The 22,320-nt window shown below is 37.3% G+C and overlaps 1 protein-coding gene across 2 annotated transcripts; it reads right to left on the minus strand.

The window, feature by feature from the left end:
- Positions 1 to 260: 260 nt before the first annotated feature.
- Positions 261 to 21,180, minus strand: gnb1b (guanine nucleotide binding protein (G protein), beta polypeptide 1b). 2 transcript variants are annotated; one of them, XM_083561153.1, is made up of 11 exons: positions 20,748 to 21,180; positions 8,086 to 8,193; positions 5,570 to 5,608; positions 5,352 to 5,458; positions 5,106 to 5,169; positions 4,859 to 5,021; positions 4,454 to 4,520; positions 4,046 to 4,247; positions 3,629 to 3,845; positions 3,246 to 3,386; positions 261 to 2,661 (listed from the first exon to the last, which is right to left on the minus strand). In XM_083561153.1, the coding sequence occupies exons 2-10, from the start codon at positions 8,140 to 8,142 to the stop codon at positions 3,280 to 3,282; spliced, it is 1,023 nt and encodes a 340-aa protein (XP_083417279.1). In that variant the 5' UTR covers positions 8,143 to 8,193; positions 20,748 to 21,180; the 3' UTR covers positions 261 to 2,661; positions 3,246 to 3,279. The 2 variants fall into 2 exon arrangements, with proteins under 2 accessions (XP_083417279.1, XP_083417280.1); XM_083561154.1 differs by having other exon boundaries at positions 3,271 to 3,386; positions 20,748 to 21,133.
- Positions 21,181 to 22,320: the final 1,140 nt, after the last annotated feature.

Consider the following 22,320-nt stretch of genomic DNA (forward strand, 5'->3'; position numbering starts at 1 on the left):
TAAGGTAACACTGGAAAGGGGTTTCATTTAAAACCCAGCAGCTGGCCTTGAATGTGCATTGATCTCGACAGCCATCTGTTTCCTTGATTATTTAGAGAAACGAGAATGCTTGCACAAGTGTTGAAAACTTCCACTGTGGAAGGAAGTTCACTACGAGCCATGTACGACTCATCTAACCATCGATACACCTGACTTTTACTGAAAGCCCTACGACTCTTGAAGGCTAATCTGGGAGTTCTACCAAAACATCCAAGCAGAGAGACATCTCAAACTTCTTTTTATTACATCTTAAATAACAGTACATTTTAATATAGTATCTATCTTGCATCCAGCTTTCTGTGGTACACCAACAGACTGAAATTAAATACAAAAGGTGAGGAGTGCAGAGCTCTACAGTTAATGATATATTATGACAGTTAATTAATGATGAGAAAATAAGGTGGGGAATCCATTTTAATTGAACTGCAATTAATCTTTACTGGTGGCAGCACACACAAATACATCACAATTATTGTACATTATCGCAGAGAAAGAGAGAGGGGGGGGGGAGCGGGTTAATGAAAGTCACAACTATCAAAGAAAGTGCATCTGTTTACAGTGGTGGAGGGGAGAAAGAAAATATCTGCCATTTCAAATGCCATTTTCTAGATATAGGAAGCCAGAACGGTTTCTTTGGACCCATTTCTCTGTCAATTTCAAAGATGAGTAAGAACGAGACTAAACTGCTGCAGAACAGAGGACTTTGTAACCGTTTACATTTGAAGAATCGGAACTAGAGCACAGGGACAGAGGAATATGACAGGAAACGTGCCAGTCTTGTTTAGTTTTTCACTTGGGTGCATAGCTTTGCTTGTAAAAGTAAACAATGAGTACATGGTGAGAGAGAGAGAGAGAGAGAGAGAGAGAGAGAGAGGGAGAGAGGGAGAGAGGGAGAGAGGGAGAGGGGGGAAGAAAAAAAAAAGAATGGAATTAAGCTGTTACAAAGTCTTACCACATTTCACCATCGTAGCAGAGATCAGTAGATCAAAAAGAAACGAGCACCTGCTTAAGCATTTCTACAGCATGCAACTATGTTACTTCATGGCAGATGAACTAAAAAGGTTAAAGTTTTAAGAATTCTTTTCAGACACTGATTTGTACAACATTTCATTCACAGATTACCTGTATTTTCAAGCACAAACAGGGATGTTTTTTTTGTTTTGTTTTTTAAGAAACTGGATTAAAAATGTAAAAAAAGAAAAGAAAAAAGAAAAAAAGAAAAAGAAATAGAAAGAAAAAAGAAAAACCTTCTGCCCCGCGATCTTATTTCGCCCCACCAGTAGTTGACCATCACTGGACTGAAGAGTCACAAATGCACAAAAGTAACTCCGATACAAAAAAAGGAAATCCAGAAGAGAAGCTTCGAGGTTAATTCAAACTATGAACCCCTATGAAAGAGAGGACTGGGATGTAAAATTTCATTTTCTTGGTTAAAATTCACTCGATGTGATTAATGGCATGTGCTTGGTTAGTTAACGCGTAAAACATTAGTCGAGTTTCTTATTGTGCAAACAAAGCTGACGAGACTTGAAAGAAAAGTAGCTAGGATATAATGCTGCATTCGCGTGCAAGTCAGATACTCGTATTTACAAGCAGCCATTTGGAGATAAATGATGCGAGTACCTCGGACTCAGAAATGGTAAAAGACGTAAAAAGATATGGCATATTAATGGCGCTTTCGTTTCTCTTCGAGGACAAAGGATCGTTATACACATCGAAAGGTAACTAATGCACAGATTCTTCCATTTTTAGAAAACTAAGGCTGTTCTTATTACCCAGTAAATGCTGAACGCTCAGCAACCTTTGAACAAGATGAACATTTGAGAGTTGAAAGCTGCTTGGGTCTACCACTTGGTCGCCCAAGACTATGAATCATGACTTGACAAGCGAGCACACTTCTTCCTCTTATGGCATCTGAAGTCACGCTCATGAAGACTACTTGCACACACCCGCACACATACAATACAACGCACACGCAGGCTAGGGCAATCTAATGCACCATTAATAAAAATAAAAAAACTAAAAAAAAAAACAAAGTGTTGGGGGGAGGGGGGGGGGGGGGGTCTTCAGAAAAGAAAAGACTACTATTCCTTCCATGTCTAATCTCAGCCTTTTACACGTCTTTTGTTTCTAACGTTCACCCACAATTTTACAGAATTAAAAGGGTTTTTATTTTCTTTAGGAACGGATCTAAAAAGAATGTTATGAAAGGAAAAAAAAAAAATCCACGAATAACAAAGAGCCCGATAAAAGTCTAAAAAGAAATCAAAGTTAAATAATTTGTACAATTACACTCCAACATTTGCTTTCTAGACACATGATACATAAGCATGGGATGATAGTGTTTGTCAGGCTGACACAGAATGGTCTAAAAGGGAATGCACAAAAGTTATTCTTTTGATACCACAGGAATTCTTCATCGGTTTTTGCTTTTTTTTTCTTTTTAAGGTGGGTGATAGAACAAATTGTGCTCTTCTTTGTGTAGGAAAGGCATTGTTTTTCCTTAGAAGTTTTTTCTTTTCGTGGTGGTGTCTGAGTCAGTTTTGTTGTTGACGATGCTGTGAAATTTAACATTCTAGAGTTGGAATGGTCTTCCAGTCAACTTTGGAGTTCAAATGACATCTAAAGGATCAGAAGAAAACAGTGAGAGGAGCAATTAGTATTACCACGTGGACAAGAGAACACCATTATTGCCATTAGAGGATGCTGTAATAGAATATTACTGAACTGCCTATCATGAAAATCAGTTGCTTTTCATATGGTTAATTAGATGCAAATATTCAACTTTCAGGATTTAATCTCCTGATCAGAACTGAATAAAGTGGAGAGTGACAATACAATCCAGTATGTTCTGGGAAGGATATAGTGCTGCAAAATACACTGCTTGCTCCAGGCTTAGCTTACACATTTTTTTTTGTAATTTGACCAAACATCCCACTTTTTCTACAGCTAAAAGAACCACTTCCTTCTACCAGGTTATTTCCTCATTGCATTCTGTTGTTTCATGGTTTACTTACAGTAAATTTGCAAAGAAATTTAAACTTTGCATATACTTATAATAATTAAAAAGTGAAATGAGGTTTAATATATTTATTTACATTTGCAATCATGTACTTGCATATGTTTTTAAACCTGTCATAATATGGAACTTGTCTATGATTTTGTCTATGATGTGCATTTAAAAGGTAAAAGAAGCTGCAGCTTACTGTGTCGGACATGTGTTGAAAGCACCTTCTGAGATCAGTTCCAGATCTTGAGGAAGCTGTCCCAGGACCCTGTAGCCACAGCCATGCCATCATCAGTCACACCCAGACAGCTCACACGGTTGTCATGGCCAGCCAACACACCTGCAATAAAGCAGCACATGAAGAAGACATTTGAATAATTAGAAAGGATGGGGATCTAAGGTCTGAAATATTTTGCCTAACAAATGTCCTCGAGTTGTTTGCAAATCAGATAGATTTCAGGGAAGAAAACAAACAACAACAAAACCCTATATTATTTAAGAGGCTGGATTGCATCGAAGGCTCATGCAGCAGTATCTGCTATCCTGCACTGAACAGTGTGAGTGTGTGTGTGCCTGCATCACCTGCACGGTCAGCCTTCAAGCTGTCCCAAACATTGCAGTTGAAGTCATCATAGCCAGCGAGCAGCAGGCGGCCGCTCTTGGAGAAAGCCACTGAGGTGATGCCACAAATGATGTTGTCGTGCGAGTAAACCATCAGCTCCTGATCTGCACGCAGGTCAAATAGCCGGCAAGTAGCATCATCCGAGCCGGTGGCGAACGCGTTACCATTAGGGAAGAACTAGAAAAGGGGAGCAAAGTGTTCAGTGTTGTCCTTACGATCTCAGATACACAACAGACAAACAGGAACTGTCACACAATGCAAATAATCAGTTATGACATGCGCATGTATTGAAAGTAGATTTAAATGCCTGAGCATGCCTACATTTTTTTTTTTTTATCATGTAAGTGTAGGCCAGCTATTACAAAAATGCTACTCACGCAAATGGCGTTAATGTCGGACTCGTGGCCAGTAAAGGTCTGTCTGCACATGCCCTCGCGCACATCCCACAGCTTAGCTGAGGCATCGCAAGCTCCAGACACGAAGGTTCTTGAATCTGGAGCCAGGGACAGGCTCATCACATCTCCAGTGTGACCTGCGAAAGTGGTTGTCTGCTGACCAGTCTCTATATCCCAGAGAGCACTGTAAAACACACATGCGCACTGTTTACACTGGGGGTAAAAAAAAAAAAAAACTTTTCTTCATAAACTCTTTAAATGTCTATGGAGCCGTGCTAAATTCGGCTCTCTCTAAAGAATACAATCTAAAGAATACATTTTAAACAAATCTCAAGTGACTAGCCACGCCATCTATTTCCATGACATTGTATATAAACACAAATGTCTCACCAGGTGGTGTCTCCAGAACTTGTGACAATCTGGTTGTCATCAAGGAAGCGGCAGCAGGAAAGGTATCCTGGAATCACAGAGAATTGCAGATCAAACATTAATTTTAAATAAACGGTCCGACATATCTTTACAATATAACAGGTCTAAACTGTGTTCCTTGATCAATGTGCACAGATGAACTAAAAAAAAAAAAAAAAAAAAAAAAAGGTTCTTGGCCAGAGATTTATAGATTACAAAATGAAGGTTGCATGGTCAGCTGTCCAAAAAAATGTCATACAATGTTAAATTGTGGCATTGTATCAGTGTACTACTTCAAAGGTCAATGCTAATGGCCAAAAGAATAAGCGTATGCACACAGATGACATCCTAAATAGCAAAAGAATACATGTAGGTCATATCCACAACCTGTGTGTCCAGCCAGCTCACGGCTGACGCGAACATTGCCTTCGCGAGTCTTCAGGCTGTAGATGGAGCAAATGTTATCTAGGCCTCCACAGGCCACGTAATTTCCTGAGGGAGCGTAGGCACATGTCATCACCCAGGATGAACGCAGTGGGATAGCATGGACCTGAAACATACATACAAGTATCCTGAAAACAAACGTGTCTTGAAATAAACCTTGATACTTGATCTTTCAATACTCTCGGCTTACCTTGTTTGTAGTATAACTGTCCCATATAATGAGTTTACCATCCTGGGATGCACTGACCAGCAGCCTACAGAAGAAAAGAAATAGCATGAAGGCAAATTAGGAGCCGCATTATGATCCGTATTACAAAACTCAGGGTGCACAACTAGAGACATGCTTTAATTGGTGTTTGAACGTTCAGTTTTTGTTTATTTCCCTGTATGGACCCCCAAATACAACACTTAAGATAATACTGCTGAAATTAAGTACCTGGAATCAGAGCCCCAGTGCATAGCATAGATCTTAGCCAGATGTCCCCTCAGTGTTCGCCTCGTGCGCATCTGGATTCTCCCCACAGGGTCGATGCTGGCTGTTATCTTAAACAAAAATTCATACTTTCACCTTCTAAAGTACTCTAAAGTAATGAAATAAGAAAAAATGTAAGCGGGATAATAAGAACTAAGAATATTCCACTGAGTAAGTATTACCTGTGATAATGTGGCATCTGCGCAGGCTTTCCTTGCATCCTAAAAATGGAAATTAATACAAAATAAAAACGCAGATTCAGTTCTAGTTCAAATAAAGAGGATAACAACTGAAATTATTTTACATAACTGAAAATCACTGTAGAAAATGACAAAAGGCATGCATTTAAATACCTGCCCATCAGACAAACGTTAATCTAAACCTTAATAAATCGTTCAATACACAACGTTTTGAATCTGAAATTTACAATCTAGGTGAAGACATAAAAATAGGTGTAGGACAATGTTAGCAACTAACTGATTAAGAGACTTTAAAAACATTTTTTTTTTTTTTAAGCCAGTGTATTATTACATAAATCCAACACTTTGCATGTATGCAGTGGCAGCATGTATTTTCATTGAACACAAGACAGCCATTTAAACAGTATAAAGTAAATTCATTGGTCACCATATGAAAACGACTCGTTTATACAAAGACTGCTTTCACAACTTGCACAAAGAGGAATAACCCAATAATCCAGCTTGGCAACACAACTATATGAGAAGACCTAAAAATTAACTGTAGGAAAACAGTATAATAGATGAAATTATCTGCCCCATTTAGATGAAACAATCTGTAATCTGACAATTTACACTCACTATGAAGAAAGCCTGAACACCTACATATTTGTGCAATTATCTAATAAGCCAAATTGTGTGGCAACAGTGCAATAAATAAAATCATAAAAATACAGGTCAGCAACTACAGAGAAAGTTTACAGCAACCATCCGAATGGGGATTTTCACAGTGGCCGAGTTTAAGTATTTCGATAAACACTTGATCTCCTGGGATTTCACACACAACGATTAAAAAAATAACTCTCCCAGCAAGCAACAGTTCTGCAGATCTCCTTATGAAAAGGGCATTGTAGAGAGCGGTCAACAGAATGTGGCCACCCTGGCATTACTTATTAAAAAGTGTACAGTTGTGTAGAGCAGAAAAGTATCCCAGAATGCACATCGCATCTAACTACGTTTTTTTAGCTGCCGTAGCCCATCCACCTCAAAGATGAATTTCACTTCAGTCAGCCAAGAAGAGAAAGCTGAGGCTGCAGTGGGCACAGGCTGACCAAATATATATCATAGCCTGTATGACGAATCTTGATTTTTCCTGAGGCTCTGACGTTTTAGTCAGAATTTGGCAGCAACAGCATGAATCCATGGATGCAACCTGCCTTGTGTCAATAGTCTAGGCTGGCAGAGGTGGTGTAAAGTTGGGTGAGGAATGTTTTCTTTTGGCACACTTCTGTTCAATCTTCACCTAAACGCCATAAATGTATTTGAACATTGTTGATGACCATGTGCATCCCTTTATGGCTGCAAAATGCTTGCAATCAGGTCAAGATGGACTCCAACGTCGGGGTCTCAAAAGAATGTTTTAAACACCTGGTGGAATCCAAGCCATAAAAAAAACGTTTTGAGAGCTAATGTGGTTCCTACACAGTATTAGTATAACATTCATAAAAAGTGATCGATGAGTATCTTTATACTAGCTCAATATTTCAATAATCAGGTTTTAAGGATTACTTTTTAAACTTACCGATTTTTTTTTTACTTTTTATTTAAAATGACAACCATACAGAGAGGGGGAAAAGTGTTAAAACCAAACAACAATCCCATGGTATTCTGCATTTAAATGGAAATTCACTTTAGTCTAGAAAATGCCCAAAATCCTCAGCAGCATTGTGCCAACAAAACCCAGTAGAAAACTGCCAACACTGCAGTCCCCCTCACAGACATCCATAATTGGATACTGTTGGAGGTGGGGGGAAATCCGGATCATGTGCAGCTCACCAACATTTTAGAACAGTTTTTATTTTCAAAATATTATTAATATATAATATAGGGTATAATTTATTATATATAATTAAAATAAAATATATTCTGCCATTTCTACACTGAACACTGGGTGTCGCCATTACGCAACAATGACACCAAAACCTCTCCTCTGTCCTATACTCAGAACGCAGTCATGTAAATTCTTTCAAACTAAATAAAACTTTGCCAAATGTTTGAAAAGGGAAAAAATATAGATCACGTCAACCGTAAACTGTGTTGGATTCATTCATTCATGAGCATTTTGCCTTTGGGACGAAGGAACACATTATGAAGAAACCATTAAACAAAACGTCCGTGTGCAATGGTTTCAAGTGACAGGAAGTTGTAACAGCTAGCAGCCTGTGGGCTCGTTTCCTGCTCTCACATTTACTTTATATCTTTATCAGAATCACATACAAGGATGCATCTGAACACTGTACAGCATTTTACTGTGAGTCACCGCCAAATGTGCATGCGTACGTGCGTGAGTTTGCACACGTTTATATTAGAGAGAGAGAGAGAGAGAGAGAGAGAGAGAGAGAGAGAGAGAGAGAGAGAGACCAAGAGAGAGACAGAGAGAGAGACAGAGAGAGAGACAGAGAGAGAGACAGAGAGAGAGACAGAGAGAGAGACCGAGAGAGAGAAAGGGAGGTGGCGCTTACTCTGATCTGGTTCTTCAGCTGCTCGGCCTCCTGGCGTAACTGATCCAATTCACCCATTTTCTTCTTTTAAAGCTCTTCCTCACTCCTACTGCAGGGACACGCACTGATCTGTGGGACAGAAAAGAGTTACACAGAGTTAGAACTGAATTGTGAGACACCAAAACACATGACTGTTCAGAAACTTTTGGAGTTTTGGTGCAGAGTCCACTAGACTATAGAAGTAGATTCCAGGAAGAATAAACATTTAAATATTAGTCATTATAGCCTTCTGAGGAATGCGGGCTCTTACTAAATTAAATGACTCCTGTAACAAAAGAAGACAGAGAAAAAGGAAAAATAAATATCACACAAGCTAAATTACTGACACGGTGTAAACACATGTAACTATGGTCGCTAGAAATATACTATTAGTATCAAAGTGAAAGTAATCAAAGTCATTCACTAGTTTACAAACGCATTTGCGTTTATACGCATATGCGCTCATTTCCCGCTCCATTAATAAGTAGAAGAGCTGTCCCTATGGACTTTCAATGTCCCTTACTTTGCACTTAAGACATTAGTTTTTTTTTTATGTGCATGGCTCTGTGTAGTAGCAAGGGTTTGCTGTGCATCAAACTTAATTTTGCTTGTAAGTGTTTGCACAGGCCTCGAATGCTCTTTAGTCATACAAACTGGGACAGTGGTTAATGTTCAGGGTTTCTGCTCAGAAGGTTCAAGACCCAGCACTACCAAGCTGCTAATGGTGCCCACAGAGCAGAGCATTTTGGCAGAACCTGCACAATGACTGCAATGTTATATCACAGGTGCTGGGATCTCAAGCTTGAAGGTGTGTAAAGAAAATACAATTTATTCACAGCACATACATATATACGTATGTATGTGTGTGTGTGTGTGTATATTATATATATATATATATATATATATATATATATATATATATATATATATATATATATATATATATATATATATATATATATATATATATATATATAAAATAATAACACACATAGGGTTCCTCTGTTTAGCAAAATAATTTATTATTGATTTGTGCAAATGAAAACCAATATCCTGGGCAGAAAACTTGCTCGCCCTCGGCCACACACACCCACCCTAATAATATCCCTCTGAATTAAAGTAAACTTTTGTTTGTACATTATAAAGATGCCCATTCAGATTCCAGAAATGTCATGTTGTGCTGAACATTTCTCATTGCACTGCTCTTTGTGTGTATATCTCCATTTGTGCAAACAAATCAGCAGTATGCCAAACTTTCAATAAAATACAGAGCCAGGATCTAGCTTTCCTGATAGATTATATTTTAGGAGTTTTTAGGATTAACTAGGTTCCTCTAAATTAGAATAAAACTAATTTATGTAAATACACAGACAATCAACAGTTAAGTTTAATTGTATATGCTTTAAAGCTGAAAAAAAAAAAAAAGTTACGTATTGGGCATCTTACATAAAAAAACAACACTAAAGATCAGTGCAACTAACAAAATGGACAATTTGCACATTTTACACCAACTACACAGTGCTTTTAAAAAAAAATTAACATTGTCACAAATAGAAAATGGAAGGTGAAGTTTGAAAAAATTATTCTTTTTTTTCTCTCCAATAAATAGTTTTCAAAATAAGAGACCTGAGAAAATGCTGCAAAATATTTCATTTAATAAACTGTACATCAACTGTTCACACTAAATGCAGATGTCAATATACAGTATATTTAATGATAAGTGGTTTGAAACCGAGCTAATATTGATAAAAGCAACATCCCACATGCTTTAAAATACAAATAGAGAATTAATACAATTCCTACTCAGTAGTAAAAAAAACAATGCTCAACCTTCATTATTATCTGAACACTTTGGTTCTCAAAAAAATCTAATAATTTATACAGTGTATCCAGCAAAAGGAGGCCCCTGGCAAACAGCACCAAAACTTGGGTCTGAAAGCAATCTCTAGCATCCTGTTTGTGACTGGTAGAACCTCAACCTCTCAGCAAAGCACCTGACCAGAATCAGCTGACTGAAAGACTAAAACAGCTACAGCCAATGGCCTAGAGGTATGTCACATTGCCTCCTTTTGGGACACTAAAGGAAAGCTGCAGCGGTAAACCCTAGTTCTAAGTGGTATTAGATTAGAAGAATGTTAAGCTAAAAAAAATGTTCAAATAATATATACTCGATATACGACTAAGAAAGTAAATTGGCCATAAAAAGAATAAAATCTAAAATGGTGCACAATTAATTTGAGCAATGTCTCAGCTGAATTCAAAACCCTTGAATCCGATTAACAATGCAAAATACGTGCCATGAATTTATGCCTTTTAAATGGTGGAATAAGGACGCTAAAAAAAAATGGTAATGCAAAAGAAACAAACACATTAAAACGTGCTTCCATCCAGCACTTTACGTTTTATACCTTGCCCCCAAAGTGTGACTGACAGCTGAGATCATTCTGAACAAGTGCTCAGGAGTACTTTGGTGCATGCAGGTGCATTATAGCAAAAAAAATTTTCCTGTGTACTAAAAAACACAAACAAATTTGGGTAAAACCTACCAGAACACAGGCAGTCTTTTTGCAGAAAGACGTCATTGTTTTGAAACAACTGATGGACTGATAGAAAAATGTAAACAAGGAAAACATTTTAATCAGGAAACGTTTTTAGAAGGATAAAGTTTTCCCTGCTTGCTAATTATTATATGTATGCAAATGCAGATCACATGAGGTTTGGCCAAAAAAAGAAACAGTATTCTGATTCTATTTTACCCAAATTCAACCACAATTTAAATGTTAAACTTTTTTCTTTTTGGTAGGCTCTAGAGGAATTTGGCAAAAATTATCCCACCAAACAAAAGATAGATTATAAATGAAAGAACAAACGTAAACAAACCGTTTTAATAAGGTGCTGTGCCAGCCTGTGCCACCAGAACAACTTCAGTGAGCCTCGTCATGAATATTACAATTCGCTGGAACTGTAGTGGAGGGATAAACGCCATTCTTGCCGAACACCTAAACTTTTGCTAATAGTGGTGAAGCGCAAGGCCAAATATTATATTAAAAACCCAACCTGTGTTTCTCAATGCAAACTGATTTAAAACAGCACCGGTTTTCCAGTATTTGTATTCATACAATCATCCTGCCAATATTCCCTGTTATGAAGTCGTGCAAGACCCGTTTTCACCAACGTTTAGCAACAACCGACAAATGAACACAAAGATAAATGCCGGTTACAAATCTTTTATTATTAATAATGCCGTGTGTTGCTAAACATACGTAAAAGAGCTACATCAAGCATCCTATGGAAAAGATTTTGTCCGTTTGAACTAGAAGCACTCTGTGATAAAGTGTCAGTTCATGCTTAAGTCTTTTAAACTTTCCACTTTACAAAATTTCATCACAATCGTGCTGACACTGTTCAACACCTAACAGTGCAGCTGGGCACCCTGTGTGACGGTCTAAAATTAAATGCCACTGAGCATTGATAATTACGTCAGTGTGAAAACGTAAACAAGCAGGCAGCACTCAGACTGTGCTCTTGCTATTTTTCAGTTAGGGCTTCTTCCATCACCTGGGAGTTGTGATGAAAAAAGCCAGTCGTTGTGGTAACAATGCGGTGATGCTCACTAGACAAACTGGTTAAACTTCCTGAAAAATTGTGTGTCGCCACCATAGACATCTCAACAGAACGTAGTGAGCACTAGTTACCCGAAGTCACAATTTACAGTACACTTCAGCCAAAAAAACCTGCCTGTAACTGTACAATTTCCATCTAATGCACGCCAAAACTGAACACTATAACCTCAACTGAAGATCATCAAACAAGAAAAGCGATTAAATAAGCGAACAGGAAAGCGGTCTTTTATATCAGAAAATTTGTTTTATTACAGACACCACTACTTGTACAAGTGATTTTTGCTCTGAAAACGTCTTCTATAAACAGGTCAAGAATGACAAACATCCCAAGTAAAAATTATAGAATAGAACTGGTAGAAACCACTGCAAGTGACTGAGACCTTGCCAAGTTCTGCTTCTTGGCCAAAAAGGAAACCACACTTCTCCTTCTGTTCCATGCTCTCCAAAATCACGTACACATGTAAAGTCATGGCAAAACACACTTTCACTTTGCGTACTTATACACTACTAAAATAGTCCAAAATCAGAGCTTGCACTAAAATCTGAATAACTTCACTGTTCCCACATAAAAAGTTGAACACAGTTGTCCTGCAATAGTTATACTGTAGCTATTGTAAATTGCATTAAAAAAAATGACTGTCTATATACATTCCTATACTAAGAAAGAAACTTAAAATAAAAGTGCAAATAAATAGTTGAGTAATTAAGAGACTTACAATATAAAAAAAATCTAAATATGAACATTGTGTTGTGATCATGACCTCGATTTACCAACCATGTGTATCTAATATTACATATTGCTACACGCTGTTGTCCATGCATTTCAAATGCGTCTTCTAATCACCTGGGGAGTTCACACACACAAGCAGCCCAATTTCACCAAACAATAATACAAACGCATCTGCCTCATTCAAAATCCATAGTGATGTGAAGATACACTGCCATTCACACTGAGAAGGCTTGAGGGGTCAGATCAATCCAAATTGAAATAAATGAAAACGCTTTCCTACACCTGAAAAGGTTAGGATACTGTCCAATTAGCCAACCTGCCTGATGTATGCACTGTTTAGTACAATGGAACCCTGAATCAGCTGTAAGGTAGTAAGCATTTAGAACTACCATCTCACCACTCTGGAAAGTTTGGAGATTCCTGTTCCCTGTGTTGAGACCAACAACTATTTATAGAAAAGAATTTTAGGCAAACTCTCTATTTACAATGGCATTAGTGAGGCAAACTCACTACTGAACATATGCCAGTCATGAGCTCTTAGTATGACTGCTCAGTAAATTTGACTTCTTTTAGCATTACTAAAACCAGATTACTGACCATTCCTAATCACAGTGGATGCAGAGCCTGTGTGTGTGTGTGTGTGTGTGTGTGTGTGTGTGTGTGTGTGTGTGTGTGTGTGTGTGTGTGTGTGTGTGTGTGTGTGTGTGTGTGTGTCAGCAAATCACCCTGGATAGGACATTTATAAAAGGGCACCAATAACACACAATTTCAACTAGTGGCAATTTAGAATAGCCAGTTTAGAATGTACACCTCCACACAGACAGTCGAGATCCTGGACCTGTGCAACAATATTGCCCTAAAATTCATATAAAATAACGGTGAATATTTCCTTGTTTAAAATTTAGTGGAAAAAATGTTTGATATGTAAAACCTCAGGCATAATTACATTTGCAAGAGAGGCAATCTTCAGAATTGGTGGTATGAAATCCTCCCCCTAACCCCCCCCCCCTAAAGTGTACACGTGGCAGAATAGTACAAAATCCCACTCATTACATTGGGCCATGTTCGAACTGAATCACAAAATAAGATAATCAGCATTATCACTAACCAAGCCAGTAATCCAAAAAAAGATAAAGCCCACAGAGAGTAAATCTCTAATCCTCAAAGGCCACAAGGTTGAAAATCTGGATAATATAAATGTTGTAAAAAAAAAATAATTATATATATTAACAGTGTGTATATCTCAATTTGACTTTAACCATGATCAGATGTTATAGTGGTTGGTGCCAGATAAGCTTTTTTTTTTTTTTTTTTTTTTTTTGTATTTCAGAAAAACACCAATGTCTATAGTTTACACATAATAGTACAAAAAACATCCGGTGTGTGGAAGCTCTGCAGGCTGAAACATGCTGATGATGATCTAAAAGATCAGAAGAATGAGCAGACCAGTCATTCTTAGACAGGAACTATATAATAACCTAAATAAGCACTCATTAGAATCATAGTGTGCAGAAAAGCATCTCAGATTGATCACAACCTCAAACTCACCCACTCAAAAACTTGATGGTTGAGTATTAATAAGAGCTTTTGGGGGAGTTTTTTGTTATAATACATTTAGAACTTAATTGTGCAGGGCGTTTTTCTAAATTCGCTCTAAACTCTACAAAATGACTAAGTTCCTCTGTTTAAGTCACAATTCGGTAAAATATCTGTGCAGTTAGGGGGAGTAAAATAGTGTTGCATTAATTAGATTTTATAAATTATTTTTTTTTTAATAAAATCTAATTAATGCAACACTATTTTACTGAATCAATTGAGTAATCAATATTTCAGCACACTTTTACAAATTTCTTACTTTATTCCATCCTTCATTTATTTACTCCCTTAATATGTGGAACTGCCAGCATTTTCTCCTTTTAAGAGAAATTCTTGAAGCTGCACATAAAACACTTAAGAATCCATAGCGGTAGTGTTAGCCGCTAGCCACTTCCAGCATAGGAAGAATATATTCTTTAGCATTTTTCTGCATTTGCAAAACAAATGTTATTCCTGGTACAGAGTGAGTAGCCACAGTGACACTGCGATAACTATTTTTTTTATTTTTAAATACACTTAGCCTTGTTGTTTAAGTTTGATGATGATAAAAAAAGAAATGCGCTCAAAGTGCAAGGCGGAGACTAAAACTTGCAGTCTGCCACTTAATATGTTCCTGGGCAAACCTTTATACTATTATAGATTTTAACTAGGTTCCGCACGTAAAAAGGATTGCATTCGGTACACGCGTTTACCAAACCGAAAGCCGTACCGAAAAATTACGGTACAAACACACCCCTACTAAATTTGTATAACAGAGAAGACTTTGGAAACTCTAAAGCAAAGAAACACATTTTACAGTAGTTTTTCCTTTCCCTAACATATTAAAGCTTTTAGGTTATTACATGTTAAGTTCTACTACTAAAACAACTGGAGTAACCTTGATGTCAAAATAAGAAAATCCTGACTAAGCAAAACAAAAATGGAAGTTACTGTAATGCTATAGCATCCAGGAAGCAAACTAATAAAGTTTGATTAATTTAATAAAGACTGAAGAATACAAGTTTAGAATTATCAGGTTCTGACAAAGTTCATGTAGCACATTGGGTTTTCTCACACAACCATCATTCTCTATACAACAATACCAAAATCTTTCTCAATTTTAACTTTTAGTTTCAGTCTTTTGCAGGAGTGTCCCAAATCTTAATCTGGAAAACCTACAACAGTTTTTTTTTTTATCTTAAGGTTACCAAAAGCAACCCTTTTTTATATATATCTTAAATTAGATAATGCCGTTTATTATACAAATGCAGTACCGCTACTGTTCTAAACCCAGAAGTTGTTTGTCTGTTTGATATAATGCATACTTGGGCTTTAAAATGCCAAACGTGTTTCTTTTGTTTCTTCAAGACATTACATTAACTGTTGGGAAATGTTCAGTTGTTCTCCCAACATCTGCACAGCATTGATCACAGCATTGCGAGGCTTAAAGCTATTTTTTTAAATAAACAAACATTTGAAAAATATTTCTGCTTGTACTGTCATGCAATATTAATTTCCTATGGTGAACATGCGGTTTGCTTGTTAATCTACTAAAGTACGGTAATGTTACCATGCTGTCTCAATTAATTCATACACCTATGCTAAATGGCAGCATGGAGCTTTTTATCCAACAGAAACTTTATTACCTGTTGTACATTAGATAACCCAAACCATATCATTTTCCGAAACACACAACTATATGTGTATACTTTTTTTTTTTAGACTGTTTTACTATATGGCCACCAACTAATATTGCAGATCTAATTTTCCACACTTAAATATTTAACATAATTAAGTAGTCAACAGCTATTATTCCAAAATATTTTATTTTATTTTTTAAATCTATTTTGAATTCACTCCCCTCAAGATGTTTTTGCCCCCCAGAGGTGGAAAGAGGCAACTGAGTGAAATATTTCATTATTATTTCAGAAGTACTATTACTTTAATGAAATTTTACTTCAGGACAAGTAAAATTACAAATCTCAGATAAACTGTTTTTTTTTTTATTAAACGGAACACATTTAAAAATGAATTTAGAATAACAAAGTAAAACAGGTTTATGGGAATTAACTTTATCGTTTGATGCACACTTATTTTTAAGTTTGCGATTGCAATAAACACATTTAGAAATATCACACAATATTAAAAATGGATTGCAAATCTAATCACTGAAACCAAATCAAGTTTTCTGCACATATTTTACTTTTTGAATACTTTTTCCCCCTGCTCATTTCCATATATAAAATGATTTGATCATTGCAAGTCGCTCTTAATGAGTCTCTGCCAATCCTGTAAATGTACAAAAAAGGCCTAAAGCTAAACCAATTGGTAAACAATTTAACAGAAATTGAAAATAGCACCATTTGACATTAAACATCAAACATAAAAGCCAAAATGAGACCAGATCACTTTCATTTGGTTGATTTTACCACACCATTTGTTTGCTCTCCATTTGCACATTTTCTATAAAGTGTATGTTTGTACTGATTTAAAAACACCCTCAGAAGATATTCACTACAAGAAACATATTGTAAACGGATGATGGTCTGTTTTTTTTTTTAATTTTGGCAGTTTTGTGGATTTTGGCTTTCGTTCAATTTGTTTTGACCTCCACTTAACATTTGGTGTACTTATACAACATTTGTCACCCACTAAGAATATTTATATTAAATTACCTATAATTGACATTTGCAGACTGATGCTGGTAAGCCATCTTCACGCTTGCCCGAATTTGCCGCAGTCGCAATGAGTCGCATTGGCATCTGGATTGATTGGCTAGAGGAGGAGCTTTGAATCTAGAACTAGTAGACTAGTGATTATGCTTATGTTCGTTCAGATTTAGACAGAAATCGAACTGCAAGTTTTGGAAACGCAAGCAAAATTTCTTCTTTCGCTTTGGTTCAACATTTTAAAATTGTTGATCCCATAGTGATACACTATCTGGTAAGAACTACCTCACACAACCCCACTTTAAAGCAACCGAACTACCACTGACATTCACCCAGTTGTTCGTGTAAATGTGACTGTATATGAAGTCATGTCCTTATTTACTTTTAAACAGGTTGTAATTTAAATGAGACGTCACTAGCATTCACAAATTTAATACCTAGTTACCAGCAGGTTGCTAGGGCTAACCAACATTATCAATGTCATGTGCAAATGTCTTTTTGGCTAATTTGAATCAAGTCTGCATCACTGCTGTCTGACTTTCCATCCGTCTTCCTTTTGACTTTCCTTCCTCTGATCTTCCTTATGTTTTTTCTTTAAGGCAAAAATTCCACAATGCAATTTATTCCCTCGTTTTGTTTTATTTAGTTTTTTACTCGTTTAAAATGTTGCACAATAGAATAATTCTAACAATACACACTCACGTAACAGTAAAATTAATCTGATTTTAAACACCATTAAATATTACAAGCAAAAAAAAAATACTCACAGTAATGCAAGTACATGTAATTTGTTCATTTCAACTTCTGGTATTTTCAATGTTTGGTACACATAAAATCAGTAAGTGTATTTACATGGAGCATTGTATTCGGTTTAAAAGTCCAATGAAAATGCTTTATATAAACATCTCAATCGGAAAAAAAAAATGCCCAAACGAATGAAATTGTAATCGGTTTGAGAGGAATGTTATAAACCTTTCTATAAAGGGAACAAAATTAAAATTCTGTAAACGCGTTCGACAGATTACTTTGCGACTTGTCAATTGATGAAATCTTTGAAACCATCAGATGGAGGGAGAATTGGGATGTGGGTGCCGTTACCTAAAGGGGGAACATGTGCTTCCTTAAATCTCCTTACAATTTCGGATGCCTCGTCTTTACCTGGCATCCAGATCAGATTGTGTATTGGCCCATTCATCATTTACTCGCAGAATACAGACACTTTTACTGTGCTCTTGTGAACACCGAACTGATTTGCCACAACACTGTATTCCACACAGATTCCGAGTTTGCATAAAAAGACAAGACGCATCTCTTCTTCTGGGGCCATAAATCCCTCTACAAGTCCACATAAACATGTGAATGACAAACACGACTTATACAAAAGTTTCGTTTGCATTCCAGGTCAATAAATACCAGCAATACAACCTGCCTCCACCACTCCTTACTCCGGACCTTCATCGACAGGGGGGTAATATTGAGATCCTCCATGGAGATGCACAGCCACAAAAAAGCTAAACTTCCTGCATCTGTATTTTCCTCATACCTTCCAGCAGTAGCAGGCCTACAAATCCATGCTGTTGCTTGATTAAGAGCAACAATTTACATAAAAATAGCACGAATAAGAAATACCCCATGTGAACAGAAATACAAGGATGCAAACAGGACATAAGCCAATGTGCACATGTCACAAAGTCATTCAAATTGAAAGCGCCGGCACATATAAACACCATGTCGGATTAGATAACGTCTCATGTAAACAGTCCACCGAATCTTTCAATCGGAACGATTTTAATCGGAACGGCAAAAAAAAAAGTGTACATGTAAACATGGCTACTGAGAACAACATAAGAGTCAAAAATAAAACTCCATAAAAGGTTCTGTCTGCTAATCGTAACGCATTTACATGTTTATATGACAATAACGATATGGAGAGCAACTCAAATTGTACTCTCATGACAATGAGAACAATTTTATCTTTAAAAACGGAAAACCATAAAGGATTTCTACACCATTTTAAAAGAAATCCAGGACAGGTACTGTGTTATTATGATTTTACATTTTGTGCACCTATCTAGCACCAGTGGTGTTGCCATTACCCAATTCAATATCGAGATTCGGTTATGACCACAGTGTCAGTATTAGTGGTAACTGGGTACAGTCTTATTATAGTTCAACAAAACAAGTGGAGGGACCGGAAAACCCACACAAGACTCGAGCAAATACGAGTGTTCTTAAACAACAAGAGTGATACAGCAGGACTGAATTTGAAATGGAGCATACAAAAATATGCATTAATCCTGAGTCAGAGGGGGCAAATTTAGCAGAAGACTATGTGTGAATGCAAAAATGTTGCAGACAGATGGACATCAGGAGCAGTGGGAGTGCTGGAACTGATGTGTAACAGGAACGACTGTGCGTTAGAAAGAACATAGGATCTGCAGGAAAAAAATACACATGTACAAAGTGATCTACATCTCTAAAGGTGTAGAAATGAATGAAATACCGGTCACGTCAGGTTAATCAATGTGAACATTAAGGAGGTGGATGCCTTAAAAAAATAAATAATTTTAAGCAGTGTTCAATGGTTACATAAACCGCTAAGGCGTTATACTACAAACTAACTTTGCATTAAAGCGAATATTTAGGAATAGATCAGCTAAAGCTGTGTCAGGGCCGGCACGAAGCCCCGCTGTGGCCTAAATCAATGGCAGGCTGAGATCTCGGAGAAGGGAAAAGCTAAGGAGGAGAAAAAGCTCCGAACGCCATCTTGTTCGCAGCCGCTTCTTGGTCTCTGAACCCACCAAGCAATTGATTCCTCTGATTTATTCACCACTGGGGGTTTTACTCGCTCGGAATGCGGGGGAAAAGGGCTTTTCGATTTAAAATACGGCCATTTCTAATTTGTTAGACCAACTTGTAAACTTGCTCCTGAATGATCACAGCCAGTCCGGCTGAACGCCTCTCTCCCCCGCGTCTATTACAACATGGTGGTCATGACAAGTGATCGTTCCGGGTGGATCAGCGAAAGCGATCACACAGTCATCGAATATAATCTATTGGTTGTTTGGAGCAATGATCAGGGAGGCCTTTGCCTCGGTGAACCACCCGATCTGATTAACTCGTTAAAAGCACTGGGGCTTAGTTAGGGTTTACACGGCTTTAGCTAATTGCCTCAAACACCACAGGGTACAATAGTGTCGAGTCTGGAGCCAAACTCAGGCAGCTAAACTATTTCAATGCACTGAGCACATATTTTCGATGAAATCCGTAAAATGAAACTTGCAGAAGTGCCAGCAAAAAGGCGACTCCGATAGATTTTGACCGCTACCTAGCTAACTTCAGGCGAAACACACGAACTGAAATCGACAGAGCCTACAACATACAACTTTATTATTATGTATATCGCTTATTTTAGCTATAAAACGAAACCCTAGAGTTGAGATGAAAAACACTCGAGGTGAATAAGCCAGCTGAGTTAGCTTTCTTAGCCGGCTACCATGGCTAATTAGCTAGCGGTCTTCCAGGTTACGACACAATCAAGGGGCTAAGTTACCTAAAAAAAAATACTGCAATGCTCAAATTTAACAAACAACGTGGTGCACAAGTGACTTATTAATTCAATAGTAATCTTTTACATAAAGCGCCCAGCTTGAACAGCAGGTCGAGGCGGTCTGTTCGGCCGCAGTTTAAAAGTCAAAGGCCTGAAAATGTTCCCTTTTTGAAAAGCTGCTGCTGCTTCGTGCCTTCAGACATAAAGATTCCAGGAATCTGTGTGGAAAATACCATTTAATGTACTGCTGGGAAACAAATAAATTAACTATAAGAAAAAACAGCCCGTGTGTTTGGTTTGCGGTTAGGCAAACACCACTCGCTCTTTTATTTGCCTGGCGTTTTTGCCTGTATGTAAACTGGTCGGCTAGCTAACTGTTACCACCACCCCACCCCCGTTCACTGCTACCTAGTCATTACTCCTGCTCAAATACACCCCGCTAAAATACGTTCCACATCCCCTGGTCAGCAGTACAAACCCACATCCGATATACATACCTGTATTCAGTCGTAGTTGGCCTTGCTGTATATGGCATTGACCGAAAGAAAACGCCGTGTTTCTGTCAAATCCACGCATCAACGAGCAAGAACGAGCTAGGCTAACTAGCCTGAGTCGGAGGAGCGGCGCTTCAAGCTCTCAAACAATTTCGGTGCAGGAGGCGAGGACTAAAAAAACGCCTTGGAAAGATGTCGACCGGATATCTCAATTGCGGCGTCGAGTTTGTTTCTCATTTAAGTCCGTGGGACAATTTTTTAATCAGGGTGCGAGTCAGACGGCTGCCACTTCCCGTCGGTTTTCCTGTAAGGAACAGTTTTCTCCACTTCTACTTCTCATCCGGCCATCAGAGAACAGAGATGGGCGCGGTGACCCTGCAGTCCGACTCGGGAAACCCCGCACTCTCGGTCTCTATCGTATACACATACACTTACTACTGCACTCTGCGGGCTGAACCTATACCGTCAGTACTAATAGAACTACTGAAATACCACCAGTACTGATATAACTACTGAAATATTATCAGTACTGATATAACTACTGAAATACCGTCAGTACTGATAGAACTACTGAAATACCTTCAGTACTGATATAACTACTGAAATACTATCAGTACTGATATAACTACTACTGAAATACCATCAGTACTAATAGAACTACTGAAATACCGTCAGTACTAATAGAACTACTGAAATACCACCAGTACTGATATAACTACTGAAATATTATCAGTACTGATATAACTACTGAAATACCGTCAGTACTGATAGAACTACTGAAATACCGTCAGTACTGATATAACTACTGAAATACCATCCGTACTGATAGAACTACTGAAATACCGTCAGTACTAATAGAACTACTAAAATACCGTCAGTACTGATATAACTACTGAAATACTATCAGTACTGATATAACTACTACTGAAATACCATCAGTACTAATAGAACTACTGAAATACCGTCAGTACTAATAGAACTACTGAAATACCACCAGTACTGATATAACTACTGAAATATTATCAGTACTGATATAACTACTGAAATACCGTCAGTACTGATAGAACTACTGAAATACCTTCAGTACTGATATAACTACTGAAATACTATCAGTACTGATATAACTACTACTGAAATACCATCAGTACTAATAGAACTACTGAAATACCGTCAGTACTAATAGAACTACTGAAATACCACCAGTACTGATATAACTACTGAAATATTATCAGTACTGATATAACTACTGAAATACCGTCAGTACTGATAGAACTACTGAAATACCGTCAGTACTGATATAACTACTGAAATACCATCCGTACTGATAGAACTACTGAAATACCGTCAGTACTAATAGAACTACTAAAATACCGTCAGTACTGATATAACTACTGAAATACTATCAGTACTGATATAACTACTACTGAAATACCATCAGTACTAATAGAACTACTGAAATACCGTAAGTACTGATAGAACTACTGAAATACCATCAGTACTGATATAACTACTGAAATACCATCAGTACTGATAGAACTAGGGAAATACCGTCAGTACTGATAAAACTACTGAAATA

The sequence above is a fragment of the Silurus aristotelis genome (genome assembly GCF_946808225.1).
Source record: "Silurus aristotelis genome assembly, chromosome: 2".
In the NCBI taxonomy this organism is placed as follows: Eukaryota; Metazoa; Chordata; class Actinopteri; order Siluriformes; family Siluridae; genus Silurus; species Silurus aristotelis.